This window comes from Accipiter gentilis, chromosome 5 (assembly GCF_929443795.1).
Source record: "Accipiter gentilis chromosome 5, bAccGen1.1, whole genome shotgun sequence".
In the NCBI taxonomy this organism is placed as follows: Eukaryota; Metazoa; Chordata; class Aves; order Accipitriformes; family Accipitridae; genus Astur; species Astur gentilis.
The window spans coordinates 34,245,374-34,265,562 of NC_064884.1; the positions used below are offsets into that span (position 1 = coordinate 34,245,374).

Sequence of the window (20,189 nt, forward strand, 5' to 3'; positions counted from 1 at the left end):
GTCGTATTTGCTCTCTCTCATTGAGTTACTCTGTACACATCGAAACTGCAAACTCAACAAAACTCTTCTCTGATGGGATTATATCAAACTCTTCCCTTACATCTGAATTACAGTGCTTAAGAGTTTCTAAGCAGAAGCACTGGATTTTAGTTAAAAGTATAAAGCAGAAAGTGTTGACTGCAACCTCACAGAAACTGGAAGACCAACCACCTTCATGGCAACTCTTTGACTCACAGACTTTTGGTGGATTCTCAAGAGAACCCTTTTAGTACAACGATCCACTGTGGCAGCCCACTTCCTCTTGGCCTCCTCATCCTCCTCCAGCAGGCATCTCCTCAGGTCCTGCTTGTCAGCCTTGCTCAGGGTCCTGTCAGTAACGGGACGCACCAGCTGTGAGAGGTTGAGGTGACTGTACAGGCTTCTCTCCACCACATAGGTAATATTGAACTCGCTGACAGAAGTGCGCCCTCGTAGCCTTCTGTTTGGGAAGCCACAACCTCCACCCCCTTTCGTTTTGTGCCGCAGTAATTGTAGGTCGCAAGTTGCGGGGGATGCTCCTTTCCTAGCAGGGCGCTGGCAAAGAAAAGCTCTGGAACAGGAATAGTTAGTATCCATTTTCTTCAATCGGATCTGCTTCCTTACACTCTGAATCTCCTCCAGGGACACCAGAAGATGGTGCTTGTGCCTGTTGCTGTCATAAAAGCAAATGCTTTCTGTACTTACCCCATGGCTCAGCGAGCCGAGGCTCTTCTTCATTTCCCCATCTGTCAAGGAGCGGCAAACTTTCTGGGTCTTCTCCTCTTCTGGGTAAGAGAAAAATGTCCCGAGTTTCTTGGGAGGCTTGATAAGGCCACGGCTATCAGTTTTGCTGAAGGTCTTCACCAGCTTTCGGTTAGCTCCCCACGTATCAAGACTGCTGGATGAAGGAGAAGTAGTAAGTGAGTCCGAGTCGTCCTCTGGCTGCTTTTCACAGGAACTGTCAAAGTAGAATTGCTTCTTGTGAACTCCAGAATAAAGTGCCGATCTGTCATCCAATATAGGAGAGTTGTCAAGTGAGTGCTCTTCCACACCTACAGGGGACAAAAGCAGCACAATGCGTGTCATCGTTCATAATTCTCCAAGATGTTTCCCTGTAGAGACTTATTGTATTTATTTAAGATATCATACACTTAAAATGGAAGAAAACTCTTCCTGATATAAGCAGCCCAGAAGGTATTTGTGAGTGGATAAATCTGAAGCAGTTCCTTCCTTCCATCTGTGAAGTGAGAGTTCTGGGATGAGTTAACAGTAGAGAGATGACAGCATCCTGTAATAAGTAAACTCATCATTATTTTAAGTTTCTCTCTTTTATCTGCAGCTAAGTAAGACTACTGATGCTCTCACTAAGAACAACCTTAAAAGCTGGAACTGGGATCTGTTTCTCATGTTTTTCTTCTGATACTTGCATATGATGCTCAGCTCTAGTGACATTACAATAGGTCAGAAGTACACCCAGGTATTAAAACCCAAACAAGTATCTGTCAGGTCCAGTTTTCCAATACCCAGTGCTGTTGCTGCTGCAGAAAGCAGTATTTTTCCCAGAAAGTTATGGAGCAGAGCTCCAGGATGAAATTAAAAGTTTGGGATTTTCGATAGATGAAGAGGCACCAATTTTAATCACACAGAATTTACTTAAACAGATGCAAAGAAAAAAAAGGTAGGTCAAATTGTGGGTGTGCCAATTTCAACAGTGTCCTGGTAATGACAGAAACACTTGGTTTTCACCAAATAAATATTTCACAGAAAGGGAAGAAGACTTTTTGCAATGCAAGTACTGGAGGTGGGCAAACAGCCAGGTCTCCTTTTTGGAGTGGAGAGAATGGAATAAAGGACCTGAAATTGCAAGTCCTTTTCACATTTATCTTTCGAGAAACTTTTCTCTGGTGTTTTCTTCTGAGCAAAGTATAGGCTCAGGTATTAGATGCAGTAACAAGGAAAGAGTCAAACAAGAGCACACATCCTCCTCAGTCCTGCCTGACAAATTTCACAGCATTCATAGGTATGTATCAGAAACACACAGAGAAATGTGACTATTTATTTCTCGTCTGACCCAGCTTTGCCTTCATCTTTGATTGCTTCCATGGTCTTAGAGCAGAGCTAAATTTGAACCATTACCAAAATACCTATGATTTACTAAACTCGCTCATTCAGTAACAGGGGACACATTTCAAGGTGAAAGAACATTAGTTGCCCTGTACAGGCTTCCTCTCCCAGCTTCAGTTCACTCTGTTGGCAAAACATGTTTGACCTATATTTGCTGAAATCTAAGATGCTATTTTACCAAAATAAAAACTCGCTGTGACAGTGAAGGGATAGTGGATGACATCTGACACACAACTTTCGCTCTTGAGAATTTTTCTGGGGTGGGTCTGTAGACTGGAGACTGATTTTGACACCACTTTCACTGGACTGTCCAACTTGCTCTTTTTCCCCTCTACTTCTCAATTTGAACAGAAAATAGACATTCTCCTGGGACTGAATATGTGCTGATAAACAATTTTAGTCCACTGAGTAAATATGTTTTTAAACAGCTTGTAAAATATGCATTGTGTGTCAACACTGTAACAGATGTTATTTGGAGTGAGTCCATGACACAAAGCCATAACGACACAGATGTAGATGTGATTTCTTTTTAAATGCTATATAAGAATGCTACCCAGGAATTAGGAAGCTTCAGTTACTTAGCTTACTAGGAGCAGACTAATATAAGAGACACATGGATTCAGATATTGGCACATTCTAGTATCAGATCATCCAGATGTCTATTTAGTGTGATAACAGAGTCAACAGTAGAAATGTGGGAGAAGGATCTGGGACTAGTGTACTTTTCTTTAAAAACAGGAATGTGTAAGGGAAATTTGGCAAAGCTGTTCTTTGTGGAGAATTTTTGAAGTGGATTACGAGGAATCTTTCTTCTGAGGAACTGCACGCCAGTTTTCAAACCAAGCCTGCTCTCACGCTTTGTTAAAGGCTGTTGAACACTGATGAATTTATTGAAATTTTACTGATGTTACTCAAATTTTATAGCCAACTCCCCAAAACCTAGCCATGTAGTATTTCACATTACTTCACATTCATAACACAGGTTCAAGTAACAGCAGCAAGCAGCTCAAGAACCGATCCAGTCAACCACAGGTAACTTGGAAGGCCAGACAGCAATCCCCAAATCTGACCACAGTACTTTTTGCGATCTTGCAGAGCCCTCTGACATATCCAAATGGGAATACAGACCTACATTATGAGATATAGGATGGACAGCATTTATGAAGCAGTTCTAATTTGCCACATGAAAACTTGGGTGTGGGTAGAAATTACTGAAAGAAGAGTCATAGATATCTGCTCCTAATGCAGACTTGGCTACTTAAGGGGCCTTCTACTTACGCAGAAGTTATAGAGAAGCAATCCATGTTGTTATTTAGCAATAACTGGTTTTGCTACAGTTTCTCAAGAGCCAATCTACGAAGTCTTAGATAAAGTGCAAACTCAGAGTTACAGATAATTCATTCAGAAAAGCCTGGAGTTAAAAACAGAGAAGACAGGCAGGAGATGGAAAAAAAAAAACGAAGCAGAGCAAATTTTTTTTTGAAACAATTGTTAATTCAGTGATTTTTCTGTGGGGGGCAGACGTGGAAAACTGTGGACAAAAAAAAACCCTGGAAAGAACTGGGACACCTAAGTGAAAGACTGAAAGAGAAAAGGAAATACAGCGGTGAAGTGCTGTAAGAGAGGGAACAGAGAGCAAACCAGACAGTTAACATGCTGACGAGAAAGTCTGGTCACACTGCAGGAAGGCATCTGCACGGGCTCCCGGGCTGCCTGCTCCTGCAGCTGCTCCCACCCTGGCCTCTGGCTGATTGCTCCCTGCAGCTTTTCCCAGGCCCACAGGGAGGAAGGGGGTAGGAAAGGCCTCTCTGGGGTCCCTTCCTCAGAGCCAGGGAAAAATAGCCCTGTTTTGATTGCCCTTTCTCATAAACCATGGTTTTGCTTCCAAGGTAACTCAGCTTTATGCTCACCCTATGAGGTGACAAAACCTTTTCAGAGCAAGACAGCTGCCCGGTCCAGAGCTCTAGACTGGCCGTGCCTTTCACACCAGCCCATAAAACCATCATCACGCAGGAGAGACACAGGCTAGATCATAAATCTGCCAACAGCTTCCTGCCACATACCTGAGAAGATGCACGCATTCTCCTTAAATGCACTAGGAAGGAATCAGAATACAGCTCAGCTCACTGCAAAGCTGAGGGGAACTGGCATACGGACCCGGGAAGGCCACTAACATAGAGGGGTGCCCACAATTCCAGTGAGGACTCAACCAGGGCTGTCCAGGGAGGCTCCTGAGGCTCAGGCGCCGTTAATCTGGCTGCTCACACGCAGATACAGGTCATCCGGAGTTAATTGTGCAGTATGCCATTCCCAGGGCCTGAACTCTGCTTCCCGTTTCCCCACCCTCCTCCTCCTCCCCCCTTCTCTCCCCCTCTCTCTTGGCAGCAGGGCTCATTCAGGAGCCAAACTGCAGGCAGGCTCCCCCAGAAGTAGGAGTTAATATTACACGAGGCAGTCGCTATCCCACAAGAATGTCTGATAGAGTTTCTGTACTTTTGCCACAGGATGATGCCATGTGGTGCAACTATACCACGAACCAGCTCCTACCCTCCCAGAACTAGCAAGAGCTTCACCTGTGTGCTGTTCCAGGCCTTGGAGGAGGGACCAACGTGGTGGTCGCTCTCCTTAGCTCCTTGCTGAGCCTGTGGGGCAGCCGGCTGGGATTGCTCCTTGTCTCATTCCCTCCCCAGCATGGGGCATAAAACATGAACCAAGTCCTAATCTCTTAATGAGGGACTCTCCAGCACTGCTCTGGGAATACCAGGAGATCAGCAGTAACCACATTCTAGGCTGTCACTTTCCTCCTTCCACAGTCTCAAAATGCAATTACTTGGGTAAGGCATGCACCATAAACAAGGCAGTCTTTCCTATCATCCCTTAAGAACACTCCACCCCTCCCTCCTCCAGCCCTCCACTTTCTGTCCCCTCTCAACAGAAACATGTATTCACACACGCAGTTTTAACCATATGCATGTTGCATTTTACCTTCTGTGCTGGGTTTTTTCATTTCTTCCACTCTTATGAGTTTCTTCCTGACTCTGCGAGTAGAATTCACCAGCTTGTGCAACCTCTTAAACTTCACCGATTCCTCTGTTTCATCATCGGATTGTTCTCTTGACTGGCAAAGAAACAAAGGGAATATTAATAAAATAGTAGTTCCACGGCTTGCTCCTTGAAGTCAAGTTAACCCAGCTCATCTGCTGCGCTGTGTCAATGCAGCTCTGTAACTGCTGTTATATTTTCAGCTCAGGTCAGACAGAAACATTTAAATTACTGAGGGTTTTCTTTTTTCTTTTTTTTTTTCTTTTTCTGAAAGCATGACATACCATTTTGATTTCTAAATCTGTGCAATGTAAGATCCTAGGCATTAAAATGCATTCCTGCCCTTGTCTTTCTTCCCATGCATTGTGTAATAACTACTTCCACGTCCTCTCTCAGTACGTTTCAGGCAGGGCTCTTTCCCAGGGCTCTTCTTACCATACCAGTTATGCTCCTGTGGTTTGGGTCAGTCACTGGTCTGTCTGGCATCTCAGAACTTGCTGTTTAAACCTGGTTATAAACAGCTTCTCCAAACTGATGCTGTGTCATTGACGACTTGCTTTTTTTCCCCCCAGTCTTCCCAGAAAATCAAAAACAGCAGCACAAGAAAGGGACGGGAAGGAAAAGGAAGGAGGAGACCTCATCTGCCTCGCTCACCAACTGCCACAGCTACAAAATATTCCTTTCCTCCTCCCTGCTCCCTACACTCCTCCTGAAGGCTCTTGAGGCTGGAATTAAGATGGACACAGCATTCCTCCAGCACTGACCAAGGGAAAACTCTGACCTTTTCAGATATACAGTGCAGTCCATATTCCCCAGCATCCCGTTTCGTTTCGCATCTGATCCAGTATGCTTGGTTCCAGCTGTTTTCCCTCAAGTATCAAACATTACAGAGACAAAAAAAAATTCCCCTCTCTCCAGCAGCAGTGACACAACAAGCTGAAACAATCCATTCCTTGTGAACGAGAAGACGACTTCGATTTTCGAGCCAGATCCAGCGTTCAATGTGCTACTTCCTCTGTTTTAATCAGTTCAGAATGTGGAAGGCGGCGGGGGGAAGGGAAGGGGAGAGGAGAGGAGGCCAGCAGGGCTCTCTGGCTCGGCCAGGACAGCCCTGGCACTGTGCACCGCTGCACATTCCTGTGCGCAGTGCGGGCTCCAGCTGGAGCGTGGTATGGATCATATACCTTACTTTGTTTTCACCCGCGGTCCCAGCTAATTCGCCGCATTCCTAATGGTCAGTTCTAAAAACCCTCATGCAACTTCCTGTCGGCACAGCTATCTGGGCTTCCACGGCACGCTCATCCTTTTGTCTCCTTCTCCTTAATTAAACTTTTTAAAAAAGAAAAATCCCCAACAAATGCAAGCCAAAAAAAAAAAAAAAAAAAAAAAAGCCACCCTCTTGTCTTCCCCAGCAAAAATGCTGTCTGCTTATCTGAAGGCTGAATAAAAGACAGGCCAAATATAAGAACACTTTCTGCTTTTCTAATATGCTTAAATATCAGGATGTGGCAATAACAGCAGATGCCACGGGGCAGGACACCAATTAGCAGTTGCACGGGTACACTTTCAAAGGCATAACAGTGCCTGAAGGAGCCAGGGCAGCTCTGAAAGCCTACCTCGCAAGCACGCACCTCACAAGGCCAGCAGAACCATACCAGAGCAACCTTTCAGCCACTTTCTACAAGGGCACTGTCAGTTACTGATTTCCCACAAACTTCATGTTACTCCAAAACAAGAAGAAATACCAAATGGACCACATATGGCAGAAGGAATTGCCATTCTGCCATCGGAAAGCTGCAGGAGTGCGTTTATTATGGGTACAGGCTGGCTAGGTAATTAATAATCTTCCTTCAGGAAAAATAGGGCTGTAAAGAGGAGTACCAGACTTGTTTATATCAAGATAAATTAAACAGCAAGATGAGCATTAATTCAGAGATTATGGCTGGGACAATTTAATGACATGTCAAACAACGAGCCAGACATATTTAGATATGATGACAAATGGATTATGGACCGTAATCAAGAAGTTCAGTCAAGACTTCTTAGGCCGTTAAGCGCATCCTGGCAAGCAACCATCATGCGTACCCTGCACTCAAGATGTGTCTAAATGCAATTACTCTAAGTCATTGCCTTCCTTCATTACTTTTCATATACCCTTGGTTTGCAAGACTACTGTTTGTAAAATTGTGAGCTCTATGAGACTTAGAGAACAGCTCATACCTGGTCCTCCCGCTCAGGATTTCATCAAAGAATAAACAACTAGTCTTACTTTTGCACCACTGGTATCCAATAAAGAACTGTCCCCCTCAGAGTTAAGAAGACTCAACAACGACAACAAAAGCTTTTACGATGTTTGACATTTGCATTCATGACTACCGCTGTGAAAGCGAGCGCCAAAATAGCCTCAGCACAAGGTACTGACATCAAACCCGAGTGGGTGGTACAGGGAGTCCCCACCACACTTCAAAATAAATAAAGTCCCATCGTAATCCAGTGTCAGCTGGTCTTCCCTGCTGCTTCAGGACTCCCGGCACCCTTTGAGCCAGGGTCCTCTGCAGGCAGTGACAGACCCTTCCCAGTGCCAGTGCTTGGCCAAGAGAGGCAAGAACAGCTCATGTTTAACAACGGGAGCCGACGGATTATGGGTTGACTAAAAACAAAGTCAGTCCCTCTGCAGCAACCTATTTCCTATCGTATCGGGTAGCATGTGGCACGGAAAATCTTCTGTAAAGGAAAAGGATGGCTAATAAGTTCATTCAAAAAGGTCTAAAAACGTCGGTGACTATGCCAGTGGTGCCGCTCAGGAAACTTTCTTGTCAAATAATGCTGATTCCTTGAAAATGAAACCGTTTTGAAAAAGGACTACTTTAGATTCTCTTCCTGTTTTTGAAACAATTTTTTTAAAAGAAGGCCTTGAAATTATCAAAAGTTTCCATTTTGGCACATGGGAAACAGAGCTTAATTTTCCAGCTCAAGCCATGCTTTCTTTTACAGCTAATATTAAACAGAAAGCAGAAATGTAAAGCATTCAGGCCGTAAGCGACATATTTGGAAATCACCGAACTTCGATGCTTTGACTTCCCTGACCCACTCTACCCGCTCTCCCCCCACACTTCCACAGTGACCAAATTGCTTTTTTTGGTGGCTGTCCCTGACTTCAGATGAGAAAAATCGCCCCAATCTCCCCAACGTGTGGCGGGCTGGGCAAATGTCTTCCTTGGACAGCTCTAGCAGCCAGGTCTTGGCACGGGGCTTCAACGCAGCTGGCTGCCAGCCCCCCTCTCGCCCTCTCCCCCTTTTTAACAAGTGCTTCAGTGCATGGCAGCACTGCGAAAGGGGCAGACAGAGTCTATTGAAGAGGGAACGACGCGTCTGCAAGAGGCTAGGCCGGAGGCTCTCCAGCACAGGAGGAGGCCACGCTGCGCACCCCTCCGCCAATGCCTCCCCCAGCCCCTGGCACGTGGCCGTCTTCGTTAGGCCAAGCCTCGGCGTCATTAACGCGCCGGTGAAACAGCCGGGGCCCCTCCGTCTCCCCCACGCACCGCCGGAGCAGGCCTCTCCCCACACACCAAGGGGAAAACAAACGGATTTGCAGCACTGCAAATAGGAACAACTTAACTTCCATCTCCTCCGCTCCAAATTTTTCCATCTGAAAGCCCATATGGCTCAACTTTTAATTATTTTGGCTAATGCTGTATGTAGTAATTCTGTGGTGAATGCTTAAGTGTTTCATTTCTGGTTTCCAGGGCAACATTACATCAGATTGCAGACAGCTGGCTCCACAGCCTTAAACCATAACAAATTGTCCAAAGCCGACGCACAAAAAAATCGCGCTTCCTTTAAAGAGAGCGCGGGGCTCGGCCGGGCTGCGGGGGACCCGGCGAAGCCTGCGGGGCCCCTTGGCGGGGCTGGCCGGGTGGAGCCGCCTTTCCCCGCGCCGCTTGGAGCAAGTGCATCCCCGACACATCTGCAATGCTCTCACGGCGCGGAAACCCGCCAGCTTGGACGAGCTCGGCTGCACAAACGCGCGAAGGACTGCAGGGAAACGGGGACTAAATTAACAGCATCTGGAAATACCAAGGACTGCATGCGGGGGACTGCAGCCACCACGTACCACATGGCTGGAAAATTACGCAGAGGCCAAGGCCCGTCCCCACCACCCAGCTCTTCGCCGCTAACAAATGTGGCCACAAACCTCTGAAGGTGCTCTCAAATCCAGGAGAGATCAATTCCCTCTGCCACCTCTAGCGTCTCGCTCTCCTTGGAAAACTTTTCCTACTCGGGCACCTCTAAAGGCCACGCTTTGCATCATCTCATGTGTAAGATCAAAGCAAAAAGCCTCGCATCCAGGAACAAATAGGAAATTAGCACGCCTACTTTGATATTCAAGGAGCTATCTACGGTTCTGCTCCTGGCGCCCTCTTTGCTTTCTCTCCCGCTTTCCTCCCGCAGGCTCTTTGCCGCTGCCTGCTCTGGAGGCAGGGCACACACCTTGCTCTGCTGCTCTCTAACATCCAGCCCATTTCACACGCCGTAGAAATAACAATCCTAACCTCCCCCTTTGAATTAGCGCTTCACACACGCGCACACACAAAGAGAAACCTAACATTTATTAGGGTACTTGGAACTAATTGGCAAAATGTAAACCAGAAGTAAGTAGCTAGCTTTCGGCAGGACTATGTTTGGAAACACTTCAGGATTATAGCAGCAGCCCTTAAAAAACACAAGATAGGCAAAGCCTGCTAGCCAGGTCCTAATAAAAATGTTTAAGAAACACTAGAACAATATCCAGTTAAAGCTATCATAACTGATTAATCTGTTTCAGCTCCGTAAACAAAAAACATACGTGACTTTTACATGAGCTGTGTGAAGCCATTTCGAGAGATGTTACCATTTTACAATTCACTTTATGCCCAGTAATAGTTCAGCCCCAAACTGAAATCTCTAGGAAGCCTCCCATCTAAGAAACAAGGAAATCTCTTAATAGTTGATTAAGCCCAAGCTGCAATTATTTTTGGCTATCAGAAAATTCTCGTTCAGCAAAGTGGGGCAAAAAGCCACATTCAGACTTGTGGGCATATCACATCACATCCCCCAGCTCTGGCTAGCTCACTTCAGAACTACAAGCTCTATAGTAAACGCAAAGGGATTTTGCTGTTCCCTTTAGGAGACGTGGCTACACGTGTCCTTTCTTCTTTCTCTCTAACAGGCTTTACATCTGCCAAAAAAAACAACCATTCTAACTTTTTAAAAATTTTTATTAAAGATGCCTGGATAAAGTCAGAGACAGGAAAATAGAACAGAAAAGAACTTAAAAGCCCAAGGAAACGAAGAGGAGAACCGAGAAAAGCTATGCATGCTGTGCTGTGCCTAAGAATAACCACAAAAGCCTTTTCTCTTTCTCCCTCTCTGAAACAGGAGGCACATCCTCTCCACATCACGCTACATGCTCAGTGACTTACCAGCTTCGGCATTTATAGGCCTAAAGCTCAGTTTCGAGTAATTCCCCCTGAGTCCTCAACTGCTGTCAGCTTCGTAACCCTAAAATTCAGCAGTAGACCCTTCTTCTTAAGTATTGTATTCGCTCCGAATCCTGTGCACAAAATGCCTCTTCTGTGGAGTTACATTATCAGACACCAAACTGGCTCCGATTCCAGCACTGAATATGTAAAGAAGAAAAAAGCGTGATGCTGGACTCAATTAGCTGTTTTCTGCTCACTGATTGATTCCCCCAGTTACTCGCTAGCTGCATAACTTGCAAGAAAGGCATAAGTCATCAGCTCTAAGCAAATCTTCTATTCACCACAAGGAAAAAAGGGAGTGTTGTACATGGCAAACAATCCCTGTTTTCACTGACGAAGGCTTGCTGACCTCTTGCTGGCCTCCAGTTCCTTAATTACTGTCTATGGAATTTCAGTGAAAGAAAAAAAATACAGAGAATCTCTGCAAAGCCAGGACGAAGACTGACCCTCAGACACGACCGCTAGAGGAGAGGCTGTGTCTATAGGAAATATAACTTAGGCCCTTTACCAGGCTTTTTTTATTTTCACTTTTTAATTCTTTTGACAAAAAGCCCCCCTGAGAATCTCCCTTTATAAAGGGCTAATTTGACAGAAAAATAAACCTTGCTTAATGTTTTTTAAATTAGTGAACTTAAGATACTTTTTTTTTTTTCTTTCCCTTTGGTTTCAGTGCTATAAAAAAAGAACATCACTAAGAACTGGAAAGGCAAATTATGTTTAATTCAGAAATATCAGACTGGTCTAGAATTAGCCACATTGCGGCTTTATGAAGCATTGTAGCGTGACTTCCAACTTCTCCTCCTAGGCTGGGCTCAGACCTCCCTTCCTACGAAACAGATGCTGAGATGCTCAAGTAAACTGGCGCTCCTCTTATAGTCAACCATACCTAATCTCAAACCTTGGGACAAATCCAGAATTTGGACAATTCTTCTCAGAGCACAAAAAACCACAGACCAAACCCTCTACTAATTAGGAGCACTGCTATCCAGTGGTGGAAAGCAGTAGCAAAGGCATACCACACCAGCACCCTCTTTAAGCTCAGAAAAGACTCCCCTTACTCAGGACCATACCATCAATGGCCAGTTAATCTGGATTCACCACAGATCAATCACACAGTGAAATCACAAGAGGGCTAAACATCTGCTTCCTTGGATGACTGGCTGATTTTAATGAGCCACCTAGCCAAATGTCCTTTTTAAATTTCTCCATCTTTGTACTAGTGACCGTACACAGCTTTTCTACTCCCTAGTGGTCATGTAAACTAGATTTACTGGTGTGTTGTAGCTGGTTCTTACCATTCAATTACTTCAGCCCCAAAACTCTGATGTAAAGCCCTATGGAAAATTCTAAGCTTCAGATAAAACCAGCTAGTGTTCTCCAATTTCAATAACATACCAGCCCACATCAAGTGAAACATGACAGCAACTTCCTTGAAATGTATCCCAGATTCCCTTAAAAGTTCATGGCCATGAGTGAAACTGATCTAAGTTTGGGGCTTTGCAACTTGAGTTTTGAAGGTTTGGGGTTTCATTAAGAAAGTTTCGCAAACCTCTAATCCTTGCAGAGGCTGTTTATAGAAAACTGAGTGAAGCTCAGATGTGATAATCCACATCATATCCTGAGGTTGCAAATAATGGTCTCCAAAATTTGTAAGAAAATTAACAGAAGTCATAAATGTTTTTGCCACTTCACATAATTAACTGCAAGAGCATGAATTGCAAGGGCTGTGTAAGTCTAAAACGTGCAGTGGAAGTGTCAGCCCCCCCAGGTAACCATGTCTGGGTTTGGTCTGTGATTACTTACAAGGAAATCAAAGGAGAATCCAACGGCTACTTTGGTGAAAGATATATTACACATTAGCTGGTGACGACACTGCTTGCTGAAATTAGTGGGAAATATTTGTCATAAGTAACGAGAGCACGCAAATTTAATTCTCCCAGGAGGTCTGTCTTGATACTAGAATAGCTGCTTAGGCAAATTCCTAGATGTTAACTGTTTCCAGGTTTTAGTTAAGTAATTTTGAGAAGCACACTGCTGACGTTTGCATCTGCAAGCCAGACACATTTCCTCGTGGCAAAGTGTTTCTCTCCCTGATTAGCATAATTAATTTTAATGACATTACAGCTGTACTCATGTACCACTTGTCATAGGTATATGTGGCAGAATGAAGCTCTGCATTACATTATTCTGTATCTGTTACAATACAGCATTCCTTTCCAATTCTCCTGCAGACTCCTCTACACATGGGAAAGAGAGTCTCTAACAAGGAGGTCTCATCTTGTGTTTTGGCAAGGTTAAGAAGGCCTGGGGAGAATCCCTTTTCTTTGGTGTAGCCTGTACTATTAATGAATGGAGTACACCACTGGCACTGGAAACCAACCTCCCGGCACTTCGGAAAACCAAGGGTGGAACAGCGATACATGAAATACAGTGAAAGTCATATTGGAGAATAAAAAAGAAAAAAAAAAAGAAAAAGAAGTGAATGAGCTCCCTTTAGTGAAGGGCGTAGTAAATTAAATTACATTCTTATAGTATTTTCAAACAATATTAATGTTACCGTGCTAAGTGCGAGGAAGGAAACACTAGCAGTGGGGAGGGGAGGCAAGTGGTAGCCGACAGGAGCGCAATTAAAATTTTCTATTGTACCACAAGTAAAGATTATTCAGCTTGGGTCTGCCAAATAGGGCAGTGAAACACATGGCTTTTGAGATTCCTAATTCTTGAACTGAGCAAGGCTTTGTTCCAATTTAATAGGCTTGGTCTCAGAAAAGATGGGGGCAGGGAAACCACATTATGGATTACAGCATCTCCTGCTGGCTGATGCATACAGGGAGAATAGGAAAAAGCTGTTACCACTGTCCCCCCACCCTCTAGGTAATAAGCAGAGAAATTAGGCATCTGCCCAAGGGCAAAAAGGTATAAGAAAAAGCCAAGTCATGTGTTAGAATGAATATTAAATTAATTTGCCTTCCCACCTCCCACCCTCCCGAAATACATGGCCAAACATTTTGCGGTAAAGTAAGTCAATAGAGCTTGTGTGAATGCAGTCAAAACAGAAGTGGTTATGAACACGCTTAATTACAGTCACTGCCTGCATGTTAGCATAAGCTCTCTTCTCTGAGTCATGATAGCAGTAAGATTTTTCTGAAAGACCTTACAACAGACTAATTACATCCAGTCTTCACATCTGCAGGAGCAACTCCTACTGGCAGTGAGCAGGAGGTTTACTTGGGCTACATTACTGCCAACAGCTCAGTACAATCCTGTGGTGACAGCGTTCAGTCCCACTAGGGACACACACCTAGTCAAGTTGCATCTGATGACAACATGGGCAGGTCTTGCACGGTAAGTAATACTTAAAGAAGCGATATAGTTTTATTCGTAAATAAATGCATTTCTCCTGCTAATTCTAAAGGGTTCTGGAAAATTTCAGACCAAATAGGTAAAAAACTGCTTACAGTGTTCTGCAAAACCAAATATAACCACATCAATGGTCTCTCACTCTGCTATCATCACTTCACAGCGCTGACCTTACTTAAAACTTTGTGTTGTGTCCTGGGAACCGTAATGACGGTTTGCATTTCTCTCATGAAGGTTTTTGTATTACTACACCAACAGGAAACACTGCTCTTATGCATGGATAGAGAGGGGGGACATTCGTAACAAAATATGCTGTAAATCTGCTGCTGCTAGCTTTCACCAAGAGGTGCTGGACACTGTCCCTGAGATCAGTGGAAAGGGAAGGCAGCCAGCAGCTCCCAGGACAGGTCCCTGTGTTAGGCACATAGTGTGGGAATTGAGTACTATCATTTTGAGCCATTTCTTATTATAGGCTCTTTCTTCATCATAACTGTTACTAAGCACTGACAGTATTACAGGAACTCGGATAGTAGTAACAAATATATCATCCAACACAATGAGGCACATCAGTGCCTTTCACGAAATCTTAACAGAAATCAGGTCACTAGACTCTTCGAAGCAAAGCCCTGCGTTCATTCATAGCCATGCTCAACATCAGCTCCCCCCCATCACCTCAAAGAGCATGCAAGGAGTGGAGGTGGCAACAAGTTCTCCAAGAACTGAAATACAGAAGCATCCTCTTCCCCCTTTTAGCCTTCCATGGAAAAAAAAAAAACAAACCAAACCCAAAACCCAACCTTAGAAAAAATGGTTAAGTTCTGTGATAACAGCAAAAACGGGGCTACCATAGCACAGAGCTTTGAAAATGCTCAAAGTATCTGTGTTGCCTCAGCTTAAACACTACTGTTTAAATTAAAAAAAAGTCATCATACCCTAGTCTCCATTGATACCCAATGCTGATTCACAATATGCATCAACTTTGAGCTTAGTTCTAACAAGTTCAACTGACTGTACCAAAGGAAGGGCTTTTTCGTGTTTACTCTAACAGTCCTGTAGTATAAGCAATAATAGTGTTAACAAATGGTTAAACATTTAAAGAATCCACCAGTAATATGAGTAAAAATCCATTTAAAAATCACTGTATTTAGAAAGCATCCACAATCTGAACCACTGAAATGCAGTATAACTCTGAATAATGTGGATTTGCTGTAGTTAAACTTAGATTTACTCTCAAGGTAGCTGGTGCTACAGAAGTTATACTGTAATTATTTCTTTTCTTCCTACTCCTCACACTTACCAAACAACACAGTAACGACTGTCGTGAGCCAGAGATAATTCCATCAGACTTCATCTTTTGTCGGTCAGCTTTGTACCATAGGTAATACAATCCTGATTCAAGAGCTTCAGCATCTCTCGGATTGAAATGAATACAACCCAAAGTCCATTCTCGTCTGTTATTCTGCCTTTGACGCTGGTAGCAGACACAAACCCTGTGCTGCGCACTCTTTCAGCTTTTAGCCCCATTTAATGACTTGGTAAATAAAAATGTCCTCAGGAAATAATAGGAAGAACAGGAGCAACAAAAGATTATCTCACGCCAGCTAGAGCTGTGGCTGTAGGGACTCTATTTGCTGCCGTCTGTTACAAAGAGGATCGATAGTCAGAAAGAGCGGCGACGCAAGGGGCAGCTTCCCCCAGCACCGGCCTCATGGCAGACGCAGATGTGCACAGCACCCCTCCAGGTCCGCGCAACCGCTGCCGCCCTCCTCTGTGAAAACAAACGGGGCACCAGTTTCCTCCTGGTAATGGTGCCACGTTGACAGTCCTGGGTAAAGCGGTGTTGGGAGGGCAGGGAGGTAGAACAGCACTGCGGGCTCCCAGCGGGCCCACCTGCGGGCCGTGCTTTTCGAGGGAGATGCTGGTTTTGTTCTCCCTGCTCTTCCATTCTACGGCCTCTCTCCAGAGGCTGCTAAGGCCACGTGTGGCAGGCGGGGAGGTGTCGGGGGAGCCCGGCACAGCTCACCGCAGCACCCTTCAAACGAAGGCCGGCTACGCTACCTGGAAGCTTGCATTAATGAGCCCTGGATGGCTGACCATTATCTGCTGATCAAAACCGAAACACAGAAGCCCGACGAGACCAACAAAACAGTTCAGCCCAGAGATAATTATGACTTCATTTAACTTGCATCTACAGAAACTGTCAGCGAAGTTAATTAGCGGTTTGTTTCAGTGGCAGCACACGTATGATACACACTTCTGTCACAACCTCCCTCCTGCTTCTCTCCTTTCCCCGACTCCTGCATCAAACATGGCAACTGGTACCAATCAGCAGTCTTTCAGCAGAGGGCACAGGAAAGGATTTATACTGGTTTCTCCTAATGCTGGTCCTCCAAGCTGGGCTGGAGCGGTACCAGCGGGGCTCTGGGGATGAAGCAGCCCTGTTTTAGATGAACTGAGAATTTCAGCCCCCAAGGGTTATCAAATGAGCTTCTATCTTTAAGAAGCATAAAAGGCACCTCAGTGTAAAGAAAGAATGTGGTACAATTTTGAAGTCCTCTCTTTCCCTGGACTTTCTGACTCCTGAGGACAAATAGGCCCTTATCTAAAATCCAGAAAGAGATCCATTTGCAAACTGCACCTGCTTTACATCCCAAAGCCTGGCACAAGGCAATGAAAGCTTGTCTAGTGTTACTGTGAGCAGCCTTCATTCCGACAGAGATGAAACATAAATACTCAGAAATAAATTGGTAAAAAAATGGTGAAGCGTTTTAGACTTTTGATACATCTGACTAAAAAGAAAAACAGTTTCAAGTGCATTCCCACATTAGCAATTAAATAACACGCATACTTTGTTGTGAAACAAAGGGACCACAGTAGTGAGACTGAAAGCTACAAACTTCTCTAAAGTGGAAGAGAACCAAGTCACCTACTGACGTGGCAAGGCCTTTGGTTGGTTGGTTGTTTCTTAAGAGCAAACAAACAGGACATACAATTAACCGCACAGCAATGACATTGGGCTGCCTCCCTTCAGATGCTGAGATGATGACCCTGCAATCCTTTGTGGTTCATGTTTTGGGTTTAGTTTTGTAAGGGCACAAAATGCAAGTTTCCATTTCCTGGCATAGTAATTTAAAAGAGGAGGAGCTGGGAGAAAGAATCCCTAAATCAATCTTCAAAATGAGTTAAGGATCAACACCAGCAATGTTAGTCATAAACATATAATAGCTATACAAGTTTAAAAAAAAAGTAGTCTCTTTCCCCCCCTGCCCCCCAAAGGAAAACAACAACTTATGATATTTGCCCTTTAGATGTTAGTTTATAGGTGGCTGTTCTTATGCTGTGGGCAGAGCTGACTTGAAAGCAATGGAGTACTTAAACCCTTAGAACACTCCACACGTTCCGCCTCCATTTTTAGATTCCCTGGTTGCTTAGATTCTACCTTTTTTTTTTTTTTTTTTTCCCCCCTTTCCTGAAATGTAGTCACTGGGCAAAGCTAGACCAAGATTCTCCACAAAAAACTAGTGACCCATCCTCCTAAGTCCTCCTAACTAGCAGCAGGTCTTTCTACCTGCAAAGATAAAACGAGAAGGTAAAAAAAAAAAAAAAAAAAAAAAAAAAAGGCCATTATACTAGTGTCTTGATATCTCTTAAATCCCCAAGGTTACCAAACAAATGTATAGCAAGTAAACTAAAAATTATTCTTTTTCTAAATTCCCTCCATCTGTAATTATTCTGCAATTAGCTTTTATCATTTGTGTGTATAAAATATTTACAAAATGATCAAATATGATCGCTATGTTCCACTAAAAACTGCCTAGTAACAATTTGGCCATGAAACTGAAAAAAAAAAAAAAAAATCGGAAAAAATGCCAACAGAACCAGAAGAGCCATTGCCCAGGGAGTTTTAATTCAAACCAGAAACTTCAATTTCAGTGACTCATATTTTCAATTACTTTCTGAGGTTAGAAGGCAATGGGCTACTTAACAGAATGTTTTTAATATATGGAAAAACATCTTTGCTTCATGGCCTCTATAAAATGAGCAGGGTAGTTTTAAGTTGAGATTCCAAATTCACGGAGTACAAATCACACAAATAGCACTGAAAGTCACACTATTTGGCAAAGAAAGGACCTGAAAACAGAATCAACTTTGCAGATCTAAAAAGCTGGTCATTTTAGATTAATAGAGATGTCCTTTGGCAAAACAGTCTGGGTGAACACACACTCTATCTTTAGACCTATCTGATACTTTGCACTGTTTTTCACTCTTGCATGTCAATTATAGCCCAAAGTCTTTCACCCCAGTTAACCCTAGTTTCTTTCTTGTCCACAAAAAAGAAGCCAAGCTGACTTTTGATATAGCATGAAGTTTCGTTTCTGCAGATGATCTGCTTTACCCTTGAAGGCAAGCAGTTTCACAGCTTCTGTTAAATGTAACCAGGATAAAAATTAGGAGCAAGGGCAAGAATCTTGAGAGGTATCTACAACAATGGAATAGAGATCCCCCACTGATGTTAGCAGGAGGATGGTTCAAATCCTACCAGAACAGCAGAGAGAGGCCACAGAGTTGTTGACTCAAAGTGCAAAGATGGCTTAGGAAAATAATTTTAGAGAAAAGGTGCCAAGTTGTTCCATTAGGGAGGAAATACTGAGTCACGTTTGGTCATCAGAGGTATACACAGCTTTCAGTAACTTCAACAGAAGTGTAAACCTCTATCAGAAGATTTAAGAGAGAAATTCAGTATCCTTCTGAGATTTGAGCATGGTAAATGAGAGTTTTGAGGCTTTCATGCTATAGGCACCTTAGCCAAAGACCTCGAGAAGGGAAAGTTCAGGCTATAAATACTAATGAGGAAAAGATCAAGACATCTTTCAACCGGCTAAACAATCAGTGCAGAAAAGTCAGTCTCTATTCTTTGCACATTTCTGATATATCAGAATAGAGTATAAGGCAACATCAGTCCCCGCTCTGCTCCCATTTAACTAAAGATGGGCATATTTTTTTTTGAATACAAACAAGAAAATCTTTCTCCACCACAAAATATTTTAAACATCCCATAAAATGACATAGCATTCCTCTTTTCATTTAGGGAGGAGAAGCTAACTGTCTGCTGCAGTTAGCAGGAAATTCCAGTGACAATAAAATAAATACATCAATCAATGGTCTCAAAAGCTTATGATTCAATTATATGGGTTACAAAGAGCTTGGATTTGACAGCCGAATGTGTTCTTCTCCAAGATTTATCTGTGAACTTTCAATTAGAGAAATGAAGTGGAATAAACTACTCAGTGAAAATGAAGATATTTGGAAGGAAAAATTAATTAATTCAGTATGGCATGACACAAAGACTGTCTGGTGCCCATAAAAACAACAGAAGCTACACAGCTCAGAAATAAAAATGACAGAGGAAAGCTGCCTTACTGCTTATGGGTCTGGCAAAAACTGCAAACTCTCTGGGCTGACAGTTAGCAAATGCAGAGATAGAACTACTTGAAAGCACCAGGCAGCTAGGATTTAGCCAGACCCTCATCTAGAATGTATCAACAAGGGCTAGGAAGGCCTGAGAAACTCTACTTTTCAGTTACTGTGAATCAACAAAGAGAAACAGTTCCTTCTAAAAAACCTTTTCTGTGCATTTTGGAACACAGGCATTTTTGCCTGAGATCACTTGTTCTTCAAAAGCTCAGTGACAAAGGGAAAGATTAAAAAATGAAAAAAAGAAAAAAAGAGAGGTTATACAATAAGACTGTTAAAGTCTATGACAACAGACCTTGAAGATCTAAAATCTATGTTAAAGATTTTCTGCAGACAGCACATAGCATCACAAGGTCAAATGACACATTTCCTATTAAGGAAATCTCTGGGTGAATCAGGATATTTCTGCACTGCAATAAAAGCATTTAAATATTAAATGATACTGGGGAGCTGTATCAGAATGACAGGTACTTACATTACAATTGGAAGACCCATCAAATGTTGAGTAAGATCCATCAGGCCATTCTGTAGCATCTACAGTGCTTGATTGCCTGTGCTGGGCTTCATACTCCTTCAGCTGAAATCCGAAAAGACAGAGAGAACATCTTCCAGCAAGAAGAAGCTACCAATTTTTATTAAAATAGCAAG

At 43.4% G+C, this 20,189-nt stretch overlaps 1 protein-coding gene across 6 annotated transcripts in view; it reads right to left on the reverse strand.

Moving 5' to 3' along the window:
• LOC126038598 (SAM and SH3 domain-containing protein 1-like) overlaps window positions 1-20,189 on the reverse strand; it is a 573,090-nt gene that overhangs the window by 27,690 nt on the left and 525,211 nt on the right. For 3 of the 6 annotated variants that reach the window (XM_049800528.1, XM_049800527.1, XM_049800530.1), the window contains exons 8-10: window positions 20,017-20,118; window positions 5,128-5,260; window positions 235-1,070 (exon numbers count right to left, since the gene is read on the reverse strand). In XM_049800528.1, coding sequence (XP_049656485.1) covers window positions 235-1,070; window positions 5,128-5,260; window positions 20,017-20,118 — 1,071 coding nt within the window. Of the gene's footprint in view, window positions 1-234; window positions 1,071-5,127; window positions 5,261-5,965; window positions 6,044-10,646; window positions 10,781-20,016; window positions 20,119-20,189 lie in introns of those variants that run through there. The other 3 variants (XM_049800531.1, XM_049800532.1, XM_049800533.1) reach the window with 3 other exon arrangements.